Source organism: Antennarius striatus, chromosome 21 (genome assembly GCF_040054535.1).
Source record: "Antennarius striatus isolate MH-2024 chromosome 21, ASM4005453v1, whole genome shotgun sequence".
NCBI lineage: Eukaryota > Metazoa > Chordata > Actinopteri > Lophiiformes > Antennariidae > Antennarius > Antennarius striatus.
In genome coordinates this window covers 6,679,707-6,698,837 of record NC_090796.1, presented here as the reverse complement: position 1 = coordinate 6,698,837, position 19,131 = coordinate 6,679,707, and the positions used below count along the sequence as shown (strand labels likewise).

General features: G+C 40.9%; 1 protein-coding gene across 1 annotated transcript; it reads right to left on the bottom strand.

Annotated features, from left to right (window-relative positions):
- Positions 1-996: 996 nt before the first annotated feature.
- si:dkey-121b10.7 (heparan sulfate glucosamine 3-O-sulfotransferase 6) lies at positions 997-18,509 on the bottom strand. The gene is made up of 2 exons (XM_068306223.1): positions 17,680-18,509; positions 997-2,659 (listed from the first exon to the last, which is right to left on the bottom strand). The coding sequence occupies exons 1-2, from the start codon at positions 18,156-18,158 to the stop codon at positions 2,017-2,019; spliced, it is 1,122 nt and encodes a 373-aa protein (XP_068162324.1). The 5' UTR covers positions 18,159-18,509; the 3' UTR covers positions 997-2,016.
- Positions 18,510-19,131: the final 622 nt, after the last annotated feature.

Sequence of the window (19,131 nt, the reverse complement as noted above, 5' to 3'; positions counted from 1 at the left end):
AGCCCAGGACAGACTGCACATAGCTTCCTCTAGCATTAATGCATGCATCTTTATTTATGTGCGTTTAGGACCTGCTTCGATTCCTGATGTACAGAAGATATATCAGGTATTAAATAATATTTTACAAACGTATAATAGCGACCTGTTCTCGACCCCTGAAGTAAATCAAAGTGACGGTGGGACATGGTAAATATAAGCACATATCCCCACTGCCAATAAACTAAGTTATTGATCTGGACTGTATCACTTTAGAGGAGGCACCAGAGGCTGAGAATGCAATATTAATGGATCGGGGAGGGGGGGAGTAGTTGTTATAGGCCAGTGTGTGTTTATTTATGTGTGACCCATGCATGTGTGTGAGAGCATACATCCACACTAATAGCTCCTACTGGGCGACTCCATTAACCAACGCGGCGGTAGCCGTCAGCAGTTTATGGCAACACGGCTCACAGGTCAAGGCGGAGCTGAGAGGTCAGATTGCCATCCCCAAAAGGTTTCCAATCAACCTGGTAAATTGATTGGCTGCACATCAGAAAAGCCACCAGCCTGGGTTAACTTCAGTTATGGCTATAGCCGTACAACCCCACCCATATCACCTAACCCGCTGATCATCCAATCACCCACTCCCCCTACCAATCTGACTGTTTTTTGCTCACTTATGCTATGAAGTGTTTGAAGAGGATGAATATATGGACAAATTTAAAGTTTAACACTTGATTGTACACGTTTAAAGATTAAATATCAACTGATGGCATTTTCTTGTAAAATAAAGAGACACCTGTACAACCCGTCATCTTAAAATCACATTACATTGATTTACTGTATTTTTTTTTTTTTTGCAGTCATGTGATGTCTGGTGGGTCACTTCTAGGAAAAGGAAAAAAAGTGTCTGCCAAAGAGATGTATCTTATATTCATGCCAACAGCAATTTTGGTTTATTTGGAATAAATATAAAGAGGAGATCACCGCAAAAAAATGAGCCCAAACACGTTATGGAATAAAAGATTTAGTCAGAATTTCCAGCAGAATTTGAAATACAAAAGTTTCAGAGAAAATATCTCTACAACAATGTGACATAAGTTAGGTATTTTGAAATATACTGTTGCGTTGAAGAGCTGCTTGTGGAGGTGAGTATTTATTAAACGAGAAAATCACAGAATGCAGAACGTAGGTTATGCCTCTAAAGAATATTTTTTACGAGCATAGTGTTGGAAAATTTTATAATAGCACAAGTACAGAACATAGATGTGTTTAATGTTTTCTGCTACCTTTATGTACCAGGAGTTGGTGAACCATGCTACATCTTTTTATGAAAATAAAACACGGTCAAGAAACCTAGCTTGTATTGAAAGAACTGAAACAAATGTGAAATAAAGAACTTCAAGTGATCCCGATTTATTTTTTTAAACTTCAGGAGCACACTTTTATATTCATTGTGCTATTGTATTTTGTGCCTGTCATAAAAAAGAAAAACCAAAACAGAGCTCCTGTATCTCAAAACTCAGACATTTCATCTGGTATATCGTAGCTGTGCTCGGAAGGACTTTGACATATCGCCCATTTGTTTTCACTTTAGCCACATCTCTTTGGTGTGTTGCCATTTTTCTGGGGTTATTTTCAAATGAGTCATTGTGCTCTTAAGTGTTTTAGACAACAGTGAGAGCTTAGAAGACTTCCAGCCCTCAAGTTGTTTTATGTGATGGAAGTTCCAATATGAAATAACCGTCTGCTTCAGCGTGGATGGTCTTCATCATATTGCAACAGCATTAGTCACAACTAGTGGTTCTCTAGATTGGTTTGTCATTCCTTGTAAAAGGCGTGAAAGGGACTGAGGCTCTCACCAATGTTCTATGGCTGTTATAAATCTGGAGGAAGGCAGGAGTCCTCATGGCCAGCTCCTTTAGAGAAGAAGAAAAAAGGCATTTTCTACACAGCTTTAACTTTGGTTGCACAAAAAATGTATTCAAAGCATCCCTCCTGCCAGGTTTTGGGGAATTGGCTGAACAAGAACAGTTTTTAAGAACTTTGGGGAGTAGCTGTTGAGTCCCAGCCAAAGTTTTGGCCAGTCATTTGGTAGAACTTGAGATTGAAGGGTCTGTAGAAGTCTCGGAGCCTGAGCAGGACCTCAGAGGGGATCTGGGGATGGGGCCTGCCCTTGGACTTCCCCAGGCAGCGTGGTCTGCTGCTCCCCTCAGGTTTCTTCAGGCAGGGGAAGCCTTTGGTCTGGTTGAAGTAAAAGTGCTTGTCTGTAACCACACGTTTTAGTCCCAGGAAGTCCTGGACCCTGCCCATTTCGCCTGCCGGGTCTGTCACCAACCGTTCACCACTGACGAAGAGGAGGCGTGAAAGTGGGAAGAAGCGCAGCCAGTTCTCCAGGTGTTTGGCGTAGATGCCGATGCGCACGGCACTCCAAGACGTGTCGATGAGGCCCGTGGTGGAATTACGAAACGCCAGGTTCTGAAAGGACGGGAGCCCGGGGGATTTGGACAGAGTCTGAGTGTAGTCAGAAACAGCCCGGGTCACGGGGTCACGCACCACCACGATAAGCTTGGCGTAGCGGCTCATGGAGAAGACACGGCGAGGAGCTTCTTTAGTGATGAAATAACTGGGCGTCTTTTCCATGGTGATCTGACCCTCCAGGGTACGAGGCATCAGATTCCTGAGAGAAGAGAAAGACAGAGATTATCAATCAAACTGCCCCAAGCATCAAATGAAGGATCTACTGTGTCTTCTTTATCACAAAAACAAGTAGTTATACATATAAGGAAAAAATAATAACGTCTCTCTATTCTCTTATAAGTCTCAAGATTCCATTGCTGATTCCACACTTGCCTTGAGGGCTTTTTGATTTTGCTTTGTAATTAAGGAGCTAAATCTGTGATGAGAGGAGGATAAACATGACATTGGCCGCTGGGATTGATGGAGCGACCATGTCAGCACAGACTGGGAGGGAATCTGTAAGCGGCTACTGTTAGAGAACCACACGGCTACGTCAGGAAAATAATTTCCTCTCATTCTCTGCCTCTTCAACAGCCTGGACCTCCGCTGCTGTCCCAAAGGAGTGGAATAAGAGACACATTACTGTCATACCACATGAACTTGTAGTCTTATGGGAGGTTAAGAACCAATGCTTCTACATTTTTTTTAAACCAAAGAGCTTATTTTTTTCACCAGCGTTAGTTTGTCTCTGTTTGCGGGATTTCTCAAAAAGTACAGTACAGACTTTTATGATTCTCAGTGGGAGAGTTCAGCATGACAGGGAAGAAGCCGTGACATTTTTAAGTAACTCTGGAAAAAAGGTTTTTTTCCTCAGTTTCCTGAATGTTGCATGATAGGTTTCTTTTGACAATTTTCGTCGATTAGAAAACCACTTGATGGATTTCCATGAAACTGGGTGGAGGTGTTGGCCATGCGCTAAAGAAGAAATCACAAAATTTTGAAGTGCATCTGAACAAAGAACTGGATCCATTTCTTTATTTTCTTTTTTTGTGATCAGGGTTTGGTCTAATTAAGAGGGAGTGTTGGGTCTTGGGTATGAGCTTTACTCAGTTTGCAATATCTTTTTGTCTTTGCATGCATGCTTGAACTTATTATTCACCAAACCAGTGGCGAGGATTTGTAGTGTTTTTAAAATTTGCTTAAAAACACTACAAATAACTCAACATCTATAATAATAAAATCTAATGAGGTGCCTTTTATCTAAATCATCAGCAATCATCATATGTGTTGTGTGTGCAGCAGTTTACCAGATGTAGAAACAAACAAAAAAACCCAGACATGTTTAACAAGCATTCAGTCTTATTTGGGGGGGCGTTTACTGACCATCAAAAGCTCTACATTGACTCAAGTATCTGCTTTCCAGAAGTGAAATCGGAGGGTTCTCATACCCTCCGTCTCAGAACAGAAAATGTTTCTGCCAAACACTAGATCTTATTTTTATGGTTTATAGAATTAGTAATAACAACAGTTTACTCCCTCACTGAATGGCCCTTTTCAGTTTCAGCACACTATGACAGAGTGACAGTGTGCCAGCGCGCGCAATACCTTACAAATTAAGGAACAAAATGAAATTCATCCATCACTCATTTTAATGTTTAGACAAGTGCTATTTCTACCGTTAATGTTACTAAAGGTGTTCAAGGTAAAAGCTCTACTGCTAATGCTAAAAGAATCTGAAGCTGTCAGACAATCAAAAAGTTTCTGAACAAATCTGGAGAGCCAAGTATACAAATTTTAAAAAAAAAACCCATTTACTTATGAATAAAGTGGTCGAGATAATACAGCAACATATTTGGTTTGAGTATGACATATCCGATTGTCTGACCACTCATTTCTTTCCCTGATGGATTTTGTTTCAGCAGCATTGTTGCATTCCCACATCTCATGAATTAACTTAGCGAGTACACTGTTACTGATAGAAATGAGGGCTAATGTTAAGAAAATAGGAACCAAAATAATACACTCCATTTCCCTTAAGTTATTAAATATTCTGTTTGTAATGAAACAGGCAAAAATTCAAATGTATCCTGTCATAATCAAGGTAATAGTACGGTATATTATGATGGCCGTGCGTTAGCATTAAATCCTGGTTAATGCCTTTGGCTTTCGGTTTGTTATCATCATCAGCGGTTGTTGTGTTTGAGGCACAGCTTTTCATTTGGAGGAACGGGCCGTTCCTTCCTCCTTCTGATCTTTAACCCAACATAGATGAGTCAGAGGCTGAGAAGATGCAGAAGTGGCTCAAAAAGTTCAGCAAATCCTGACCAAAGTCTGCCGTTAACTGAGAGTCCAATCTGCCAGAACGGATTGTAAACGAAATGAGGGAGGTGGGGGTGAAAGGGAAAGCTGTTTGTCTCAACTCAATCAATGCATCAAGTCATCTGAATAATCTCAACTGTGAAAAAATATCCCAACAATATATTTTAAAAAATCATTTGGATTTTAAAAGATCCATTCATTCATCTTCATGGTCGCTGGAGCCTATCCCAGCTGATTTACGGGCGAGAGGTGGGGGACACTCCAGGCGCTTCACCGGTGCATCACACGAAAAACAAACAACCACTCACACACACCTACAGGCAATTAGGAACCAATAAATCCACCTAAATAACAAATTTTTGGAGGTGGAAGAAGCTGTAAAAAAAAACACAGACATGAGGAGAACACACAAACTCTGCACAGAAAAGACTCAAACTCAGAGATGTCAGTGAGGTGAGGTACCAGTGCTGCCCCACTGCGCCACATAATTTTGAATATTTTTTTGTTTTCCCATGAATGCAGGCAGCAACATCAGAAGTGCACAACCATACTATGTGAAAGCAAAAACAAGTGATGTGACAATGTGTTTGCACTGTTTAGTGTGTTGTCAGTCTGTTTGTAGGAGACATCAACCTAAGGAAAGCCACGGTGTTGCATTTGAAGCAGCTTCCACTGACATCTTGTTTTTGGGCCACAGGCCTGCACTCACAGGACACCCTATTTGACCCAAAAAGCACAGGAGGAGGCCACACAGTGGTGGAGGACTGCCTGCAGGTTGTACAGAAAGAAAGAGAAGAGGAAGGGCAAAATCAGCAAGAATAAAAGTTATTCACAGCCGAAGAGGAGAAAGGAAAAACAGCAAAAATCCGCTCGCTAACCTGGAGCCACCGTGCAGAAGTATCCAATCTACTTGAACCTGCTGCTGATAAAAAGTGTTTGTTCTTTTTATCTGATTCCAGTAGCTGTGAGTTACGTCACCTGCCTCTGTGTGGTTTCCAGAGAGAGTTCAGCTGAATTGAGCAACCTGTCTGTGTTCATCATACATTTAGAATTAGCATCTGGTGCAGGAATGTTCTGAAAGCGTAGAAATGTGTCCAGACACACGTTTTGTTGTGCTCTGTGTGGGTGGGCTTGACTTTATTAGGGCCAGCAGGACTGCTGGCTGATAGGGTGCTGTTTATGAGTAGAGCATGAGGACACATGCATGAGCATTTCTGCCCCCCAAGTAACCATAGATAACCACAGAATGAGTAAAGACTGAGCAACGCGAGAATCTTGGAATATTTTGACAAAATAAAAATTTAGGATTCCACAGAAATGCAAATTTGCTATAACGACAATATGCAAAAATTTATTTTGCAATTTTTGCGCATGTAAACCTAAAGCCCCTCCAGACATTGTAAACACAGTTTGGAGCCATTCATTTTTTCCTTCACAATCTGTTTGTAGAGGTCATGACAAGTTATTGAGACGCTGACACTTTCTGTTGTTGTATCAGCACCACTGTTGTTGGCTTTTGTGTCAATGAAATTTTGAAGTCAAAGGTCAAACTTTCTTTATTTGTCATTATACACATGCACAGACGGTACAATGAAATTTCAAAGGCCAGATGGAGTGTTGGTCCAGAACCGCTGCACCCCGGGCGCGCCAACACTACAGTCCAACATGACCTAATATTACCTAGATCCATGTTTTTTCCTGATAATGGGGGGGGACCGGAGGAAACCCTTCAGACACAGAGAGAACATGCAAACTCTTCACAGAAAGGCCATGTTGGAAACGGTGGGGTTTGAACCCCTGACCTTCTTGCTGTGAAGCAGCAGTGCTAACCACTACACCACCGCGCAGATGAAGAAGTCACCACTTCATGTTTCTACTTAAATATCCTACGTTCATCATATAATGTCACTGCAGCATGAACTTTTTGTTTTCCATAAATTTCACCCAAAATCACATATACCCAAATTTATGGAAGTAGTGTATACAGTATATCTACCTGTGTAATACGACTGCACTCGTGTAACACACTGTACTTCCTCTCCCTCTCTCTCTCACACACACACACACACACACACACACACACTCACTGCTCATTGCTCCCAGATGTGGATTTATTCTGCAGAAGGCATGCTCAGATGATATGCGTGTGTGTGTGTGTGTGTGTGCGTGCGTGCGTGCGTGTGTGTGTGTGTGTGTGTGTGTGTGTGTGTGTGTGTGCATGTGTGTGTGTGTGGTGCAGATGCGGGGATGAGGGAAGTGTTTCTGAGTTAGGATGTTTCCCTATGGTCCTGGGGTTTGTAGCTCTGAAGCTGTGTTCTGTACCGACTCTGTTGGGGCCGGATCCAGAACCCCAGACCTTCTGAAGCCCCACCAGCCTGCCCAGCACGGAAATGAACTTTTCCATCTTGAAGGTCAGCGGCACATGGTTGCGATCAGAGGACATCATGTAATACATGTCATCACGTAATGGTTCCTTTCCTGGACACGCTTTATCTCACTCTCCTTCATGTATTCCTACATTTCTCTTCCACTCACCTCTATTTTTCCTCTTCTTCCTGTCACCACTTCAAAGCCTAAGCTTGGCCTCTGCTGCATCCTTCCGAGTGAGACTGTTATGAATATATTTGACACGCACAAAGGCCCTTGAAAACACTTTGGATCCTCTGCCGCTGCAGAGGGACATAGGAAGACAGATCCAGACAGTGTTTGTGTGTGTATGTGCATGCGCCTCTGTGTGTATGTGTGTGTGCGTGTGTGTGTTTGTGTGTGTTCAGAGATCTGGACAGACTGCTGTTTGCAGGGAGAGGTTTGTCATTACTGACAGCAAATACAGGGCTGAGGAGCGTCTCTGGCCTGATTAGAAGTTAGCAGGGACTATAAGCAACTCAATAAAAGGGGAGGTAAAGTAGTACTTTGCTTTGTGTTTGTTGGAGCGGGGCCATTGAGCTCGCTGGATGGCCATTATTTAGCTTTTTGTCAAATTGTTATGTAAAAATAGAGTAAACTTCCTTCTTGAATATTTTTTGTGTTTTTTTTCTGGTTACCAGGCTGCCAAAAGGAGATTTCAAGCCTAAAGTGATTAATGACAAGTGTTTGCATCTGCTTTTCATTGGAGAGGTTTTTTTTTTTTTTTTTTTAATCTAAATACTGAAACTTTCCCATAAAGGAGAACATTTATTTATTCTGTTGAGTTAGGTTTCAGACTTTTTATGCGCTAATTAGTTTATTATTGTTAGTTTAGATTACATGTTCAGTACGTTTAGAGACTTTCTCAAGATGCTGAGCATTGGCACAAGATATGACCCATCAGTCCTTTACATAATATCCCTCTGACTAAAACCCATATTTCCGACACCTCAGATCACTGTATCACTTCAGCGTGTGTGGCGAGCTCTAACACACTCTGAAGGTTACAGCCTGGCTCAGGCGCAGGGGTGGCGAGGAGTATTTTTACCAAAGAGGTTTGCATCACTGGGGTAGGTCGGTAGGAAAGAGTTGAAGAATGTGTCTAGCTGAGGGGAAAAATAGAGGCGTAACATTTAATGAGGACATCACAGGGCCTGACAGCAGCGAGTAATTCACAAGTGGGCAGTCAGAGTTTCCTTTGAGAAACCAGAGGAGCCTAGCAGAGGAAGATCTATGCGGACTTTTTTTGTGATCACGTGTTTGAATTTCAGTCAAGTCACAACTTGCACAGTAGTTTTATAATTAGCGAATCTTGTAATTCTGTCCAAAATGCAGTCTTACAGCTGAATATCTGGGATGGCTGTATCCAAAGGATATGCGTGAACGGTATCTCAATGTTTATAAAAAAAAGGACGTTTCAATGTGTTACCCTAACTACGGCATAATCATTAAGCAGAATTTCTGTCCTTGAAATGGAGCCACGAGCTGTTCCCTGTCTTTCCCCCATTTTTTAATCAGTAGGGAAATTATACAATGACTTCAATCGCAAAAGTCAAAGAATCTTAGAAGTTGTATAAATTGATGATAACAAGTGCATAGAAACAAACATGTCAGAAAAATCCAGATTGTTAAATGACCAGCGGAAGAAATACGAAAATGCGGAAAACTAGCAGGAAGGAGGGATGCAGTGATTTTATCTAATGTGATAACCTAAAATGACCTGATAGGAAGTTTGTGATTAATGTGTCTACAAGTGTAATGTATGTGTCCATATGTTGAGTGTGTGTGTGTGTGTGTGTGTGTGTGTGTGTGTATAGGGACACTTTCTGCTTCCACTACCCCGACTTATCAAATGGGAAAATCTTGTGTTGTGTTCCTGTTCAGCCCCCAGCGGCCGACTTGTGTGGCTTTTTCCTAGAGCTGCCAGGGGCCATGGGGGTCCGTCACTGCCCTCATGCAATGGATGGAGGGAGGAATGCACAGATCAGATACAGTAGATCCTGCCCCCCCTGATGTCGCGGTGTGTGTTCAAATAGATCACGTGGTCACATGGTTCAGGGTTTATGCTAAATGTTCTAAAGAAATTATAAACCCAGTACATCGTATAATATCATTTAATACAGCTGCTTTTTGACATTCAGTTCAATGAACTAATGTAAATTTAAGATGTCTCAGAATGCAGTATATATAGTATATTTGTAACTGTAATTTTTTTGTGGTAACAACCCATCTAAATAATAAAACACAAATGTCTGGGAATCTTTCTTTTAAAAAATTATATATTTTTATTCTATTCTATTCTAATTAACTGTTTGGCTTTAAAATGTACTCCATTAAAGGAGGCAATGTTAATGACAAAGATTTATCTTCAACATGTGGATCATTCTGTGATAGATAGATAGATAGATAGATAGATGGATGGATGGATGGATGGATGGATGGATGGATGGATGGATGGATGGATGGATGGATGGATGGATGGATGGATGGATGGATGGATGGATGGATGGATGGATGGATAGATAGATAGATAGATAGATAGATAGATAGATAGATAGATAGATAGATAGATAGATAGAGATATACAGACCCTCCTGTGAGTCTGTACACACACACACACACGCACACACACTTCTCTTGAACCCTGTAATTGACTCAATCTGGATGGAACCCTCCCCAGGTCCTGACCAATAGTAGGACTTCGTACAGTCCTATCCTGAAACCACTTCCTCTGAACGGTTCTTGTCTTCCACGACTTGTAGTTTCTCACCTCAGAGTCTTAATCTAAAGAAAGCTCTTATTTTTTATACTTATCTATCAGACGTATCTGCTGCTAGATGTTTCTATCAGGTTGATCAGAGCCTACTCAGCTGGTCTTGAGATTTGACTGACCCAGTTGATGTTGAACGGACACTCGAATCGCAGCTCATTTGAAGCTCTGCTACATTTGGGTCAGGCTCTTGCTGTCAGAGTTTCAGACGTAATTAATCTCGTTTCCTTCTCAAACTGGCGCAGACATTACTGACAATTAACCAGTTCCTCCAAGTTGGTTGAAACAAACCAATGGGAGTTTTCCAGGGAGCTTTTAGAGTAGACAAAGAAAGGTGCGTTTGGCTGTGGGAGCCTCAGACTGACTGCAGGTTCTCATGACCTCCACACCGATCCACCCACTCAGCCAGTCAGACATTAAACAGAGGCAGACACCAGTGACGGGTCCACTGCCACACACACACACACACACACACACACACACACACACACACACACACACACACACAGTCAAACCAACACCTGTGGTGGTGTGGGTTTGAGTCTGTTCTGTCCGTCACATTCAAACAACCATAAATGACTTCATACATCGAAAATAAAGACAGCATGGAAAAAATGAAAACTTCATTCATTTGATTCAGTTAAACTTTAGTCATCAATATTTAAAACATTTAGTACATTTCCGGTAAAGACTACAAAACTTCCCTCTAGCATATTGGTCATAAATTGGATAACTTTGAATCTGTGACTGGGTGAAAATTGTTTTCATAAGATTCAGACTCTACATAGAGCAAACATTAATCAAAACTGGAGTCAAAATCCAGGCAATGAGTTCGTTTTCTTCAGTCGCTAGCAAGCGCTTACCCACACTTCAAACACTTTTTCTAAACTCTTAACACAGACTCACACCTAGAAAAGCGCAATTAACCTAATGGTTAATTTTCTTCTCAAAAACAAATTTTGTTAAATAAACACTAACTTTTCATTTCAAAATAGAATACATCTTTTTCTGTACACACAATTAACCAAAACACTGGATATTCGACTCAAAATGAAATTACTGTGTCAAACAATAATGCTTGTTTTCACTTCATAAGGTACATGCAGTCAATCAAAGTACACCAGGTTGCAAAATACTGGGTATTGTTGACATTATAAAAATTGCGTAGACTTTTATGTTTCAGTTTTGCTGGTATTTGCCTGCAAAATTTATACAAAATTTCTTGGTTGGGAACTGTATGTCCACACGTAATGTTCACATTCAAAAGCATTCCAGTAAAGAGCAAATCAGTTTTTTTCCTTTACAATTTATTACAGGAGTTACAGTAAAAATATGGTGTACACTATGATAGAAAAGAAAAAGCTTACAGTGAACAAAATAGCCATGAAACACACAAGAGGATTCTATACAGTAAAGACAACAGCAAAAAGTCCAGAAAAAAAAGGGGCGGGGGGGCTTACATAAAAAAACACAAAATTACTGTCTCTAATCTCTACAATCTCTGATATCATCCAAGGCGAAGCACCTGGGTGAGAACCGCTGGGTGTGCCGGATCCACCCTTGGTAATGATCAGCTGTTTGTCAATGGGGGGGCAGTGACTCAGCGGTAGAGCGGGTCGTCCAATGTTCCAAGATTGGCAGTTCGATTCCCCCTCCCACCCAAAAATACCCGGAGTGTGAGCTGACAGTGGGAGGTGTCAGCTCACCTCCGGAGCACTGCCGACGCGCCCTTGAGCAAGGCGCCGTCCCCTTTACAAGTAGCTCATTTGGGCGCACCATAAAGGAGCTGCCCGCCACTCTAATGGTGTGGCCACAAAAGACCGATGCTGTGCTAATTATGTTTAGAGTTTTGAAAACGTGACTGCTGTTTGGACAAACGTTTGTTAGCGACTGAAAAAAACTGTGGAACAAAAAAAAAGTGTAACAGTGATGAACGACACAAACAAAGCATTGAAATGTTGATCCTCTCACCAGTGACCTGATGCCGTTATTTCTGATTGGGTGAGACACAACAAACTGGGTGGGGAAAAGGTCAGCCAATGAAAGGCTCTTGAAATATTGATGACCAAGTTGGATCACACCTTGAAATCCATACCCTTCCTGCACCAATTTACAGAGTCAGATTTGATTAAATCCTTACAGTTTTCCAGCTGAATTCACATCTTGTATTAATTCAAATATAAAACCCTTTGCATGTAAATAGCAGCGCACGTCACGTCATGTTTATCCACTTTGACAGACATCCTGGATGGCGATGCTCACGGTCAGATATGCAAACGAGTCATTTTTCCTTCCTGTGCTGATGCAACTTCAAATACTCACAAAGCATTGAACCCTGTCCTCTGCACAAAGCCTTCTTTCTCCCAGCAAGATCTCTACATTTATACTTTTCAAAATTCTTTTTTTTCCCCAGAACCATCTTGTCAGTCTGAAAAAACAAAGCAAAAACATTCTGCACCATGCAGCCTCCAAGAATGTGAGCAGGGAGGAATTTTACTGGAGGATCCCTTGAGATTGGAAGAAGGTATTCCTAGACATTCCTGTGTAGGTACCACATCCAGCTGGCAGCTGAGTATTCTAGGAGTCTATGTGACAAGAAACAAGTCGATTAAGGACAGAGATATGGAGCTTGAGACTCTATTGACTCGACTCTAACAGGAGCAGCGACTGTCCAGTGACTTTATGCATTTGGAGTGACCCGAACAAACCAATAAATCCACTTCAGCATCATTCAGATCGGGGAGAATAAATGTCACCGACGGCGCTCCTTGTCAACAAGATTGAATATTCAAAAGTTAATTAATGTCTGCAGCAACAGTGAGATAAAAGGAGCGAGACCGAGATCAATGTGAAGAACCTATTTCAGGTGATCGATATGCGGAAATTACATTTATAAATGCTGGATATTTACAGTGTCAAGAAAACGTGGATGGACACCGAAATGTGAATGAATCCGAGCTCACACGCAAACTCACACCCACTCACTTGTAGCCCATGGCTGTCTAAGCCCTCGTTCTCCACCACCAAACCACAGGATCATTTCCACTAGAACACAAAGCCAAGGCTTTCCACATATAAGCATTTTTTTCTAAAACAATTTGCCAAATGCTTCCTTTAAGGATGTCCATGTATTTTCCTTGGTTACCAGCTGGAGACGGAGTCCAAGTCTGTCTGTGAGCCCAGAGACACAGACGGTACGTTGAAAGCAAGAGATTAAATGTTCAAGTGTTATTTTGTAGCCCAGTTTCATGTGTTGCTGTCGTTGGCTTCACACACAACAGCTCAGTATCAAACAGACACACGTAAGTCACAGGGTACTAACGTGATCAAAATAAATTTAACAGACTGTATGACTGGGAGAAGGGAAGAGGCACAGATAATTATTGATTAATAATTATTATCATGAGAGTTCATATAGGGCAAAGTCTTTTTTGTCTTGTGCTGTCTGCCTAACTAATCTCAAATCATCTTTATTAATAATAGTTTAACAATTTTGAAAATTATTTCATAGAAAAATAATGAATCTGCATATTTAAGACTGAAGTCAAAGGGTTTCTTATGTATTTTCCAATGAACTATAGTCAACACAATATTTACTTTAAGACTCACCAGGAGCTTAATGCTGATGACTTAAGGGCATCGATGTTTTCTTCTGTTTTTATTAAATAAATGTAAAATCACCCAGCTGTATCCTGTTACATTTTTTACTCAGGTAAGAATTTAAATATTTAAAAATAAAAATTAAGCCACTCCATTGTTTTCTTCATTTAGTCCCTTTACCCTTTATTTTTCTTCCTTAACAAGTTCTCTCTTCATGTCATCTCTTTCTGCTCATTTGCCATCTGTCATGTTTCCATTCTTTCCTACCTGGTTTATTTCCTAAATATACAAAATCACTTTTGTGGTTTGGATTTCTTTCCCACCGTAGCTCCATCATCAGTTATCAAAGCATCATTTTGACGAGCTGATTTGCAGGATGTTTGAAAAATGTTGCGGAAACATTTTTGGGTTAAAATGACTTCTGGGTTCAGGTTATAGCACTTTTGTCACTATGGTAACAGTATTAACCATGTTAGGTTGAGGAACGGTCACGGTTAGGGTTAAAGAAAACCAGTTAGCTGTCATTAACTAACTATCACAACACATTCGTAGAAGTAAGACTTCACTAGGAATTCAACCCTCATTGGACTGTAGTTTTACGAAAGGAATCATATTTGAACTGTTCACACATTTTATCTGACAGTGATGCACTCAGAACGTTTATTGAAAGCCATGCATATTAATAATTTCAAGGGAAAGCTTCTTCTATTTTAATCTGATATTGTATGGTTCTATTCTAACGATAATAAAAATGAAAATGAAAAAAAAAAAACGGAGTCCTTACTACGGATGACTATCAATATCAGACTTTACTACTACATACTACTGCTGTGCTTCACTCTCAATAATAAACCTAATTTCAGTTATTATAATTAGATATTAAATACCGTCTGACAATTGCAGTGTTCACACCGACTGGTACCCTTCAATTTAAGTTTAGTATGAAACCCTAGTTCTGCCTATCACCTTCTACCTGTACATCACTTCGCATAAAAGATTCTACCACAAATTAAACACATGTATTTCTCTTTGCTGAAACGCCAGTGGAGAGTCCTCTATGGATATTTATCGGTAACTTTTGGAACATACACTATTTGTCACATTGGTAAAAATTAGAGCACCTGTATTGCATATATTTCAAAATAAAGTGGGTCAGTTTTGAAGCTGGTTTGCTTGTTATTTCTGAGAACACAGGAGCAAATGCCAGGAGTTGACTGGCTGCTGACAAGTAATGCAGCATTTTAAAGGCTTTTTTTTTTTAAACAGTCCAGCGCTTATGCCATATAAAAAAATCACTGGAGCCACATCGCTCTACTTCCAACACACTTCAAACAGAAGAAGAAAGAACATTGAGAGCAACTGAAAAAAAAATGTAGCGTAGCCACGAATAGCAGAGAACTGCAATAAAACATCTTAAACTGAGTGCACATAAATTTGGTGAATAAATAAAATATTTTTTTAAGGAAGGGTGGCGGCAAGTTTTGTGGGATGAAGCTGCCCAGGCGTTAGTAGGGAAAAAATTACTGTACAGAAATAAAAGAAATCCAAGCACCACTTGGTGCATGTTGGCCAGTCTGTGACCCAGTGAAGGGCTCACCAGGTGAGGGGGGGGGGGGGCTGTTCAGGGATGTTGACTCACGCTTCATAAGGCCTTGTTTAACTGTGACTGAAGGCCTAATCCCTCTCAGCCACTCTACATGTCCCTGAGCTGTCCGTGTTGATGCCTGACCCGTCATTACACCAGTCCAATTCACACAAGCGTTGACAGGAGCTGTCAGCGGATTAGGACGGAACAAAAACACTCGTTTCATTACGGCTTCACAAAAGAGAAAAGAAGAGGAAGAGAAAAAAACTACCTGGCGAACACGTCATGTCTGCGTTAAAGGAGAACAAGGGAAGGTCAGTTTATCAAAAAACAAAAGAGCAGCAGGAGAAGCGTTGAGGCTGACGGTGCCCTCACCTTTAACCCCCATGACTGTTCAGCTTTGGAACCATCCTCCTAACTACAGACCCACAGCATGATCCTTCAGGTTTAACACATTTAATTAAAATTTTGATGTTCACCGTGGCTTTTATTAAATTTGTTATGTTATGTAAATCTAGAGAAGACAAGAATCTCAAATGAACAACCGGTGTAAAGTATCAGTAACACCACGCTGACTTTCCATCAGGATTTGCAACTTCAGCTCAAATAAACTGACCTTTGAACTAAAATCGCTGACAACACAACATAACAGGCAACCATCCTCGCAATACAGTAAGAGGATTTCACTAAGGATAGGATTCTTCACAGGTAGTCAATTATCATTATATTTATAATTTATAAATTCTTAATTTGAAACTTTATGCATGTGATATCCGGTTCATCCCTTCTCTTTGTAATTATTTCTTTTTCTCCCGTTTTTGTCACTTCTTCTGCACTTCTATGCCCTATTGATTCCCATACAGGCATTGTGACTTTAGGTGATATCTTGACTGAATGACAATGATCATACAAACTTACACAAAGACATGATGTTGGTTCAAACCTGTCCCCCATCACTAACACCGTATGTTTACACAAATTGTAGTACTGAATTGGTTTAAGTCCAACTTTGCATTTTATGAAGACTGATTGCAAAAAGATATTTTACATGAAATAAAGCAATGTGCTGCTTTTTTCGTCACCAACTACTTCATCATCATCACATTTATTGAATGCAAACCACTAAAAAAGGAAACAATAGTGCACAGAGACGCAAAAAAAAGTTTGATCTGTGTTGTCACTCAGCGCCGTTCCACCGGAGCCTCCCAGTGCACAGATCATTACTCGACTACATTGATCTCTCTCTGCATCTCGCCCTGTCTTCTTCTCCCACTTCACACTTTTTCTTCCACACTTCCATGCCCTCCTCTCTCTCCTTTTATCAGGCTGCCATTCACTCCTGAGATATTTAACATGTTCCTCTTCATCAGTTCCTCCATCACTGTCCATTTTCTCAAATCTTCATGCTACTTACTTATGGCAACTTAGAAACATTTTAATTTGTAAATGAATAAGTATTGTACCCATTTTCTTCCCACTTTAAACTTGTACATTTTTAGTTTATGACTACGATTATGTTCTCTCTTCGTCCTACTTATTTTATTCTTATTTTATTTATTGAAAAAACTCAAATGGAGCCATTTTGTGACATGTTTGTAACACGGTCTTTATGCATGCAACACATGACCACAGAGGGGTCATACAAACTGCCACTATCCTCAACCACAACCCATCCTCCCTCTGTGATCAAGCTGGTAATACGGCTCTCAGGGGATCAACACTGGACACTTAGGGAAGCAGAGTGTCAGCTCAATAAAAAGCAATTTATTGGCAGTGGACTGAATATGCCGCCATCCTTCAAAGATATCAGCAGAGCCTCTCATTGGTGCTGAGAGATATTAATGTATCAGCAAGGGACTGACGGCAGCAGCATGCTGGGACAAAGTGGAAGGGAAGATCTGTTCCTGTTGCTCAGTCCATCACATTTCATTACTTTATCTTTCAGTCATCTACAAACTGTGAATTGATAACAGAGCATGTTCACAAGAGAGAGAAAAAAAAACAGAAAAAACAATACAAGAAAAAAGTTCTTGATGAGCATGTGGGACTACAAGTGTTTAAAAATTATAAATATATGTCAAATACTCCCAATTTGCCTCAAGATCAATAAAAGTATCGTCTATCTATCGTACTATGACTTGAACAAATATTTTTTTTTAAATTGAGATCCTCATACTACACATTCAAACGTATAAACCCAGTCTTAATTTAATATGCTTAAATTGACAAGTTTGTGTCCATGAGGTGTGGGTCCCCGTCTTCTTTTACCACCACACATTAACACTATCAGGTTTAATGAAGTCTAAAACTAATCAGAGTTTATGTCTGCTTCTAATGATTTCACCACTAAGTGGCTTCTTCAGCATCTATGGCCTCAAACAAAAGAACTTCATAAAAATAAAGGCCTCAATGGGGGGGAAAAGAAAAAGCCTGGAGCGCAAACTTTGTTTTATATTTACTTACATTTACTTGTGGCGAGTAAATAGTAACTTTTTAAAGGGACTAAAAATGTCATTAGTTATGAAATGACTCTTTGTGTCGTTGTGTTGAGGATTCTCACCTGTACCATTCCAGTCCCTTGTCGTAGAAACGGTCAAAGAAGTGCGGCTCAGACCCCACGGCTCTCACGTCCGGGTGGATGCGCAGGAACTCCAGCAGAGCCCGAGTTCCACCTTTCTTCACTCCGATGATGATGGCCTGAGGAAACTTTTTGCTTCCGAAATTATTGGCTATAGAAATATTATTACTAAGAGTGTCGCTGTTCGGAAAGTCCGACAGCTGTTCCCGTACAAACGAGACCTGAGACGCGTTATACGAATCGCGCAGCTTCGGAGACGCGTCATGTCCAACTTTTGAGACGATTCTGTTTTTAAAATGACTTTGACGGTCGTAAACGGGTCTGGGTAAGGACTCACAGTATCCACTGAGACAGTAAAAAAGGTAAATGAACAGAACGATCATTGTAAAGAAGACGGACAGCTTGGACTGCACCTTCAGGTGTCCAAAATTGAACGCAGCTCTCCATTTACTACATCCCATGAGTCGCACTCCTGAGCTTGAGGACACAACACGGGAAACAATCCATATCAGAGAGCTTCATAATCGTGATTTACAAACGTTACTCAAGCGGAACGTTTTAAAAAAAACAAAAAAAAACCTCCGCGTTGGTGCCACAGTAGCAAGTGGCGTAAAACTTGCCCTGCGCGCGTAAAAAAGCTCCACATGTTCTCCTGCTTATCTTATCGCCCTTTGCCTCACTTCGTCAGCCTGTCAGAGCATCAGAGAAAAAAAAAAAAGTGGGTTATTGAATAACCTGAACGGTGTCCGAGAGAAGCTCCGTTAAAAGGTGACTATGAATATCGGCCGCGGACCGTGCCGTCGGTGCGCTCCCGCAGTGACCATGGCTGCGTCTCTGTAGGAAACTCCTGACACCCCTTTGGGTTACGGCCAAATCCACGCCCTGATCGTCAAACATAAACGCCCCTTGCATCCGCAGCCTGCATGACACCAAAATAGTCCCTATAGTAATTCATAGGTACGGAACACCAACAAGAACGGAGCCGGAAACAATTGAACATCTCATTCTTCTGAGAACTGCTGAAGATGAATCAATTAATGCCATAATTTGTATCAGTTTAATAATTTTTAATGACAAAGAGGATGAGATACATATTGGGTAATGACGAAGAGGGGATGTAATCTGTTATTTGCAGATTGATACCCTAATCATTTTCCCATTAATACCAACTTTCACTTGGGTTAACTCACATTTATTGTCGGATACAAACTGCAACTCAAAGTTGCTTTCGCTGGTGTTACCAACCACCTGCTGTGTTGTCGCCTCTCGACCACACACCCACGGAGACAGTTATGACACACACATTTAGCCTTTGCACTCCAGGGACAGGTGCCCATCAGGGATTTTTTTTTCTCTCCCAAATTCCAATTCTTTTCTCTCTGTTCATGGGTGTGCTTGTGCGTTTGCGCGTCTCAGTGTACAAAACACACAGTA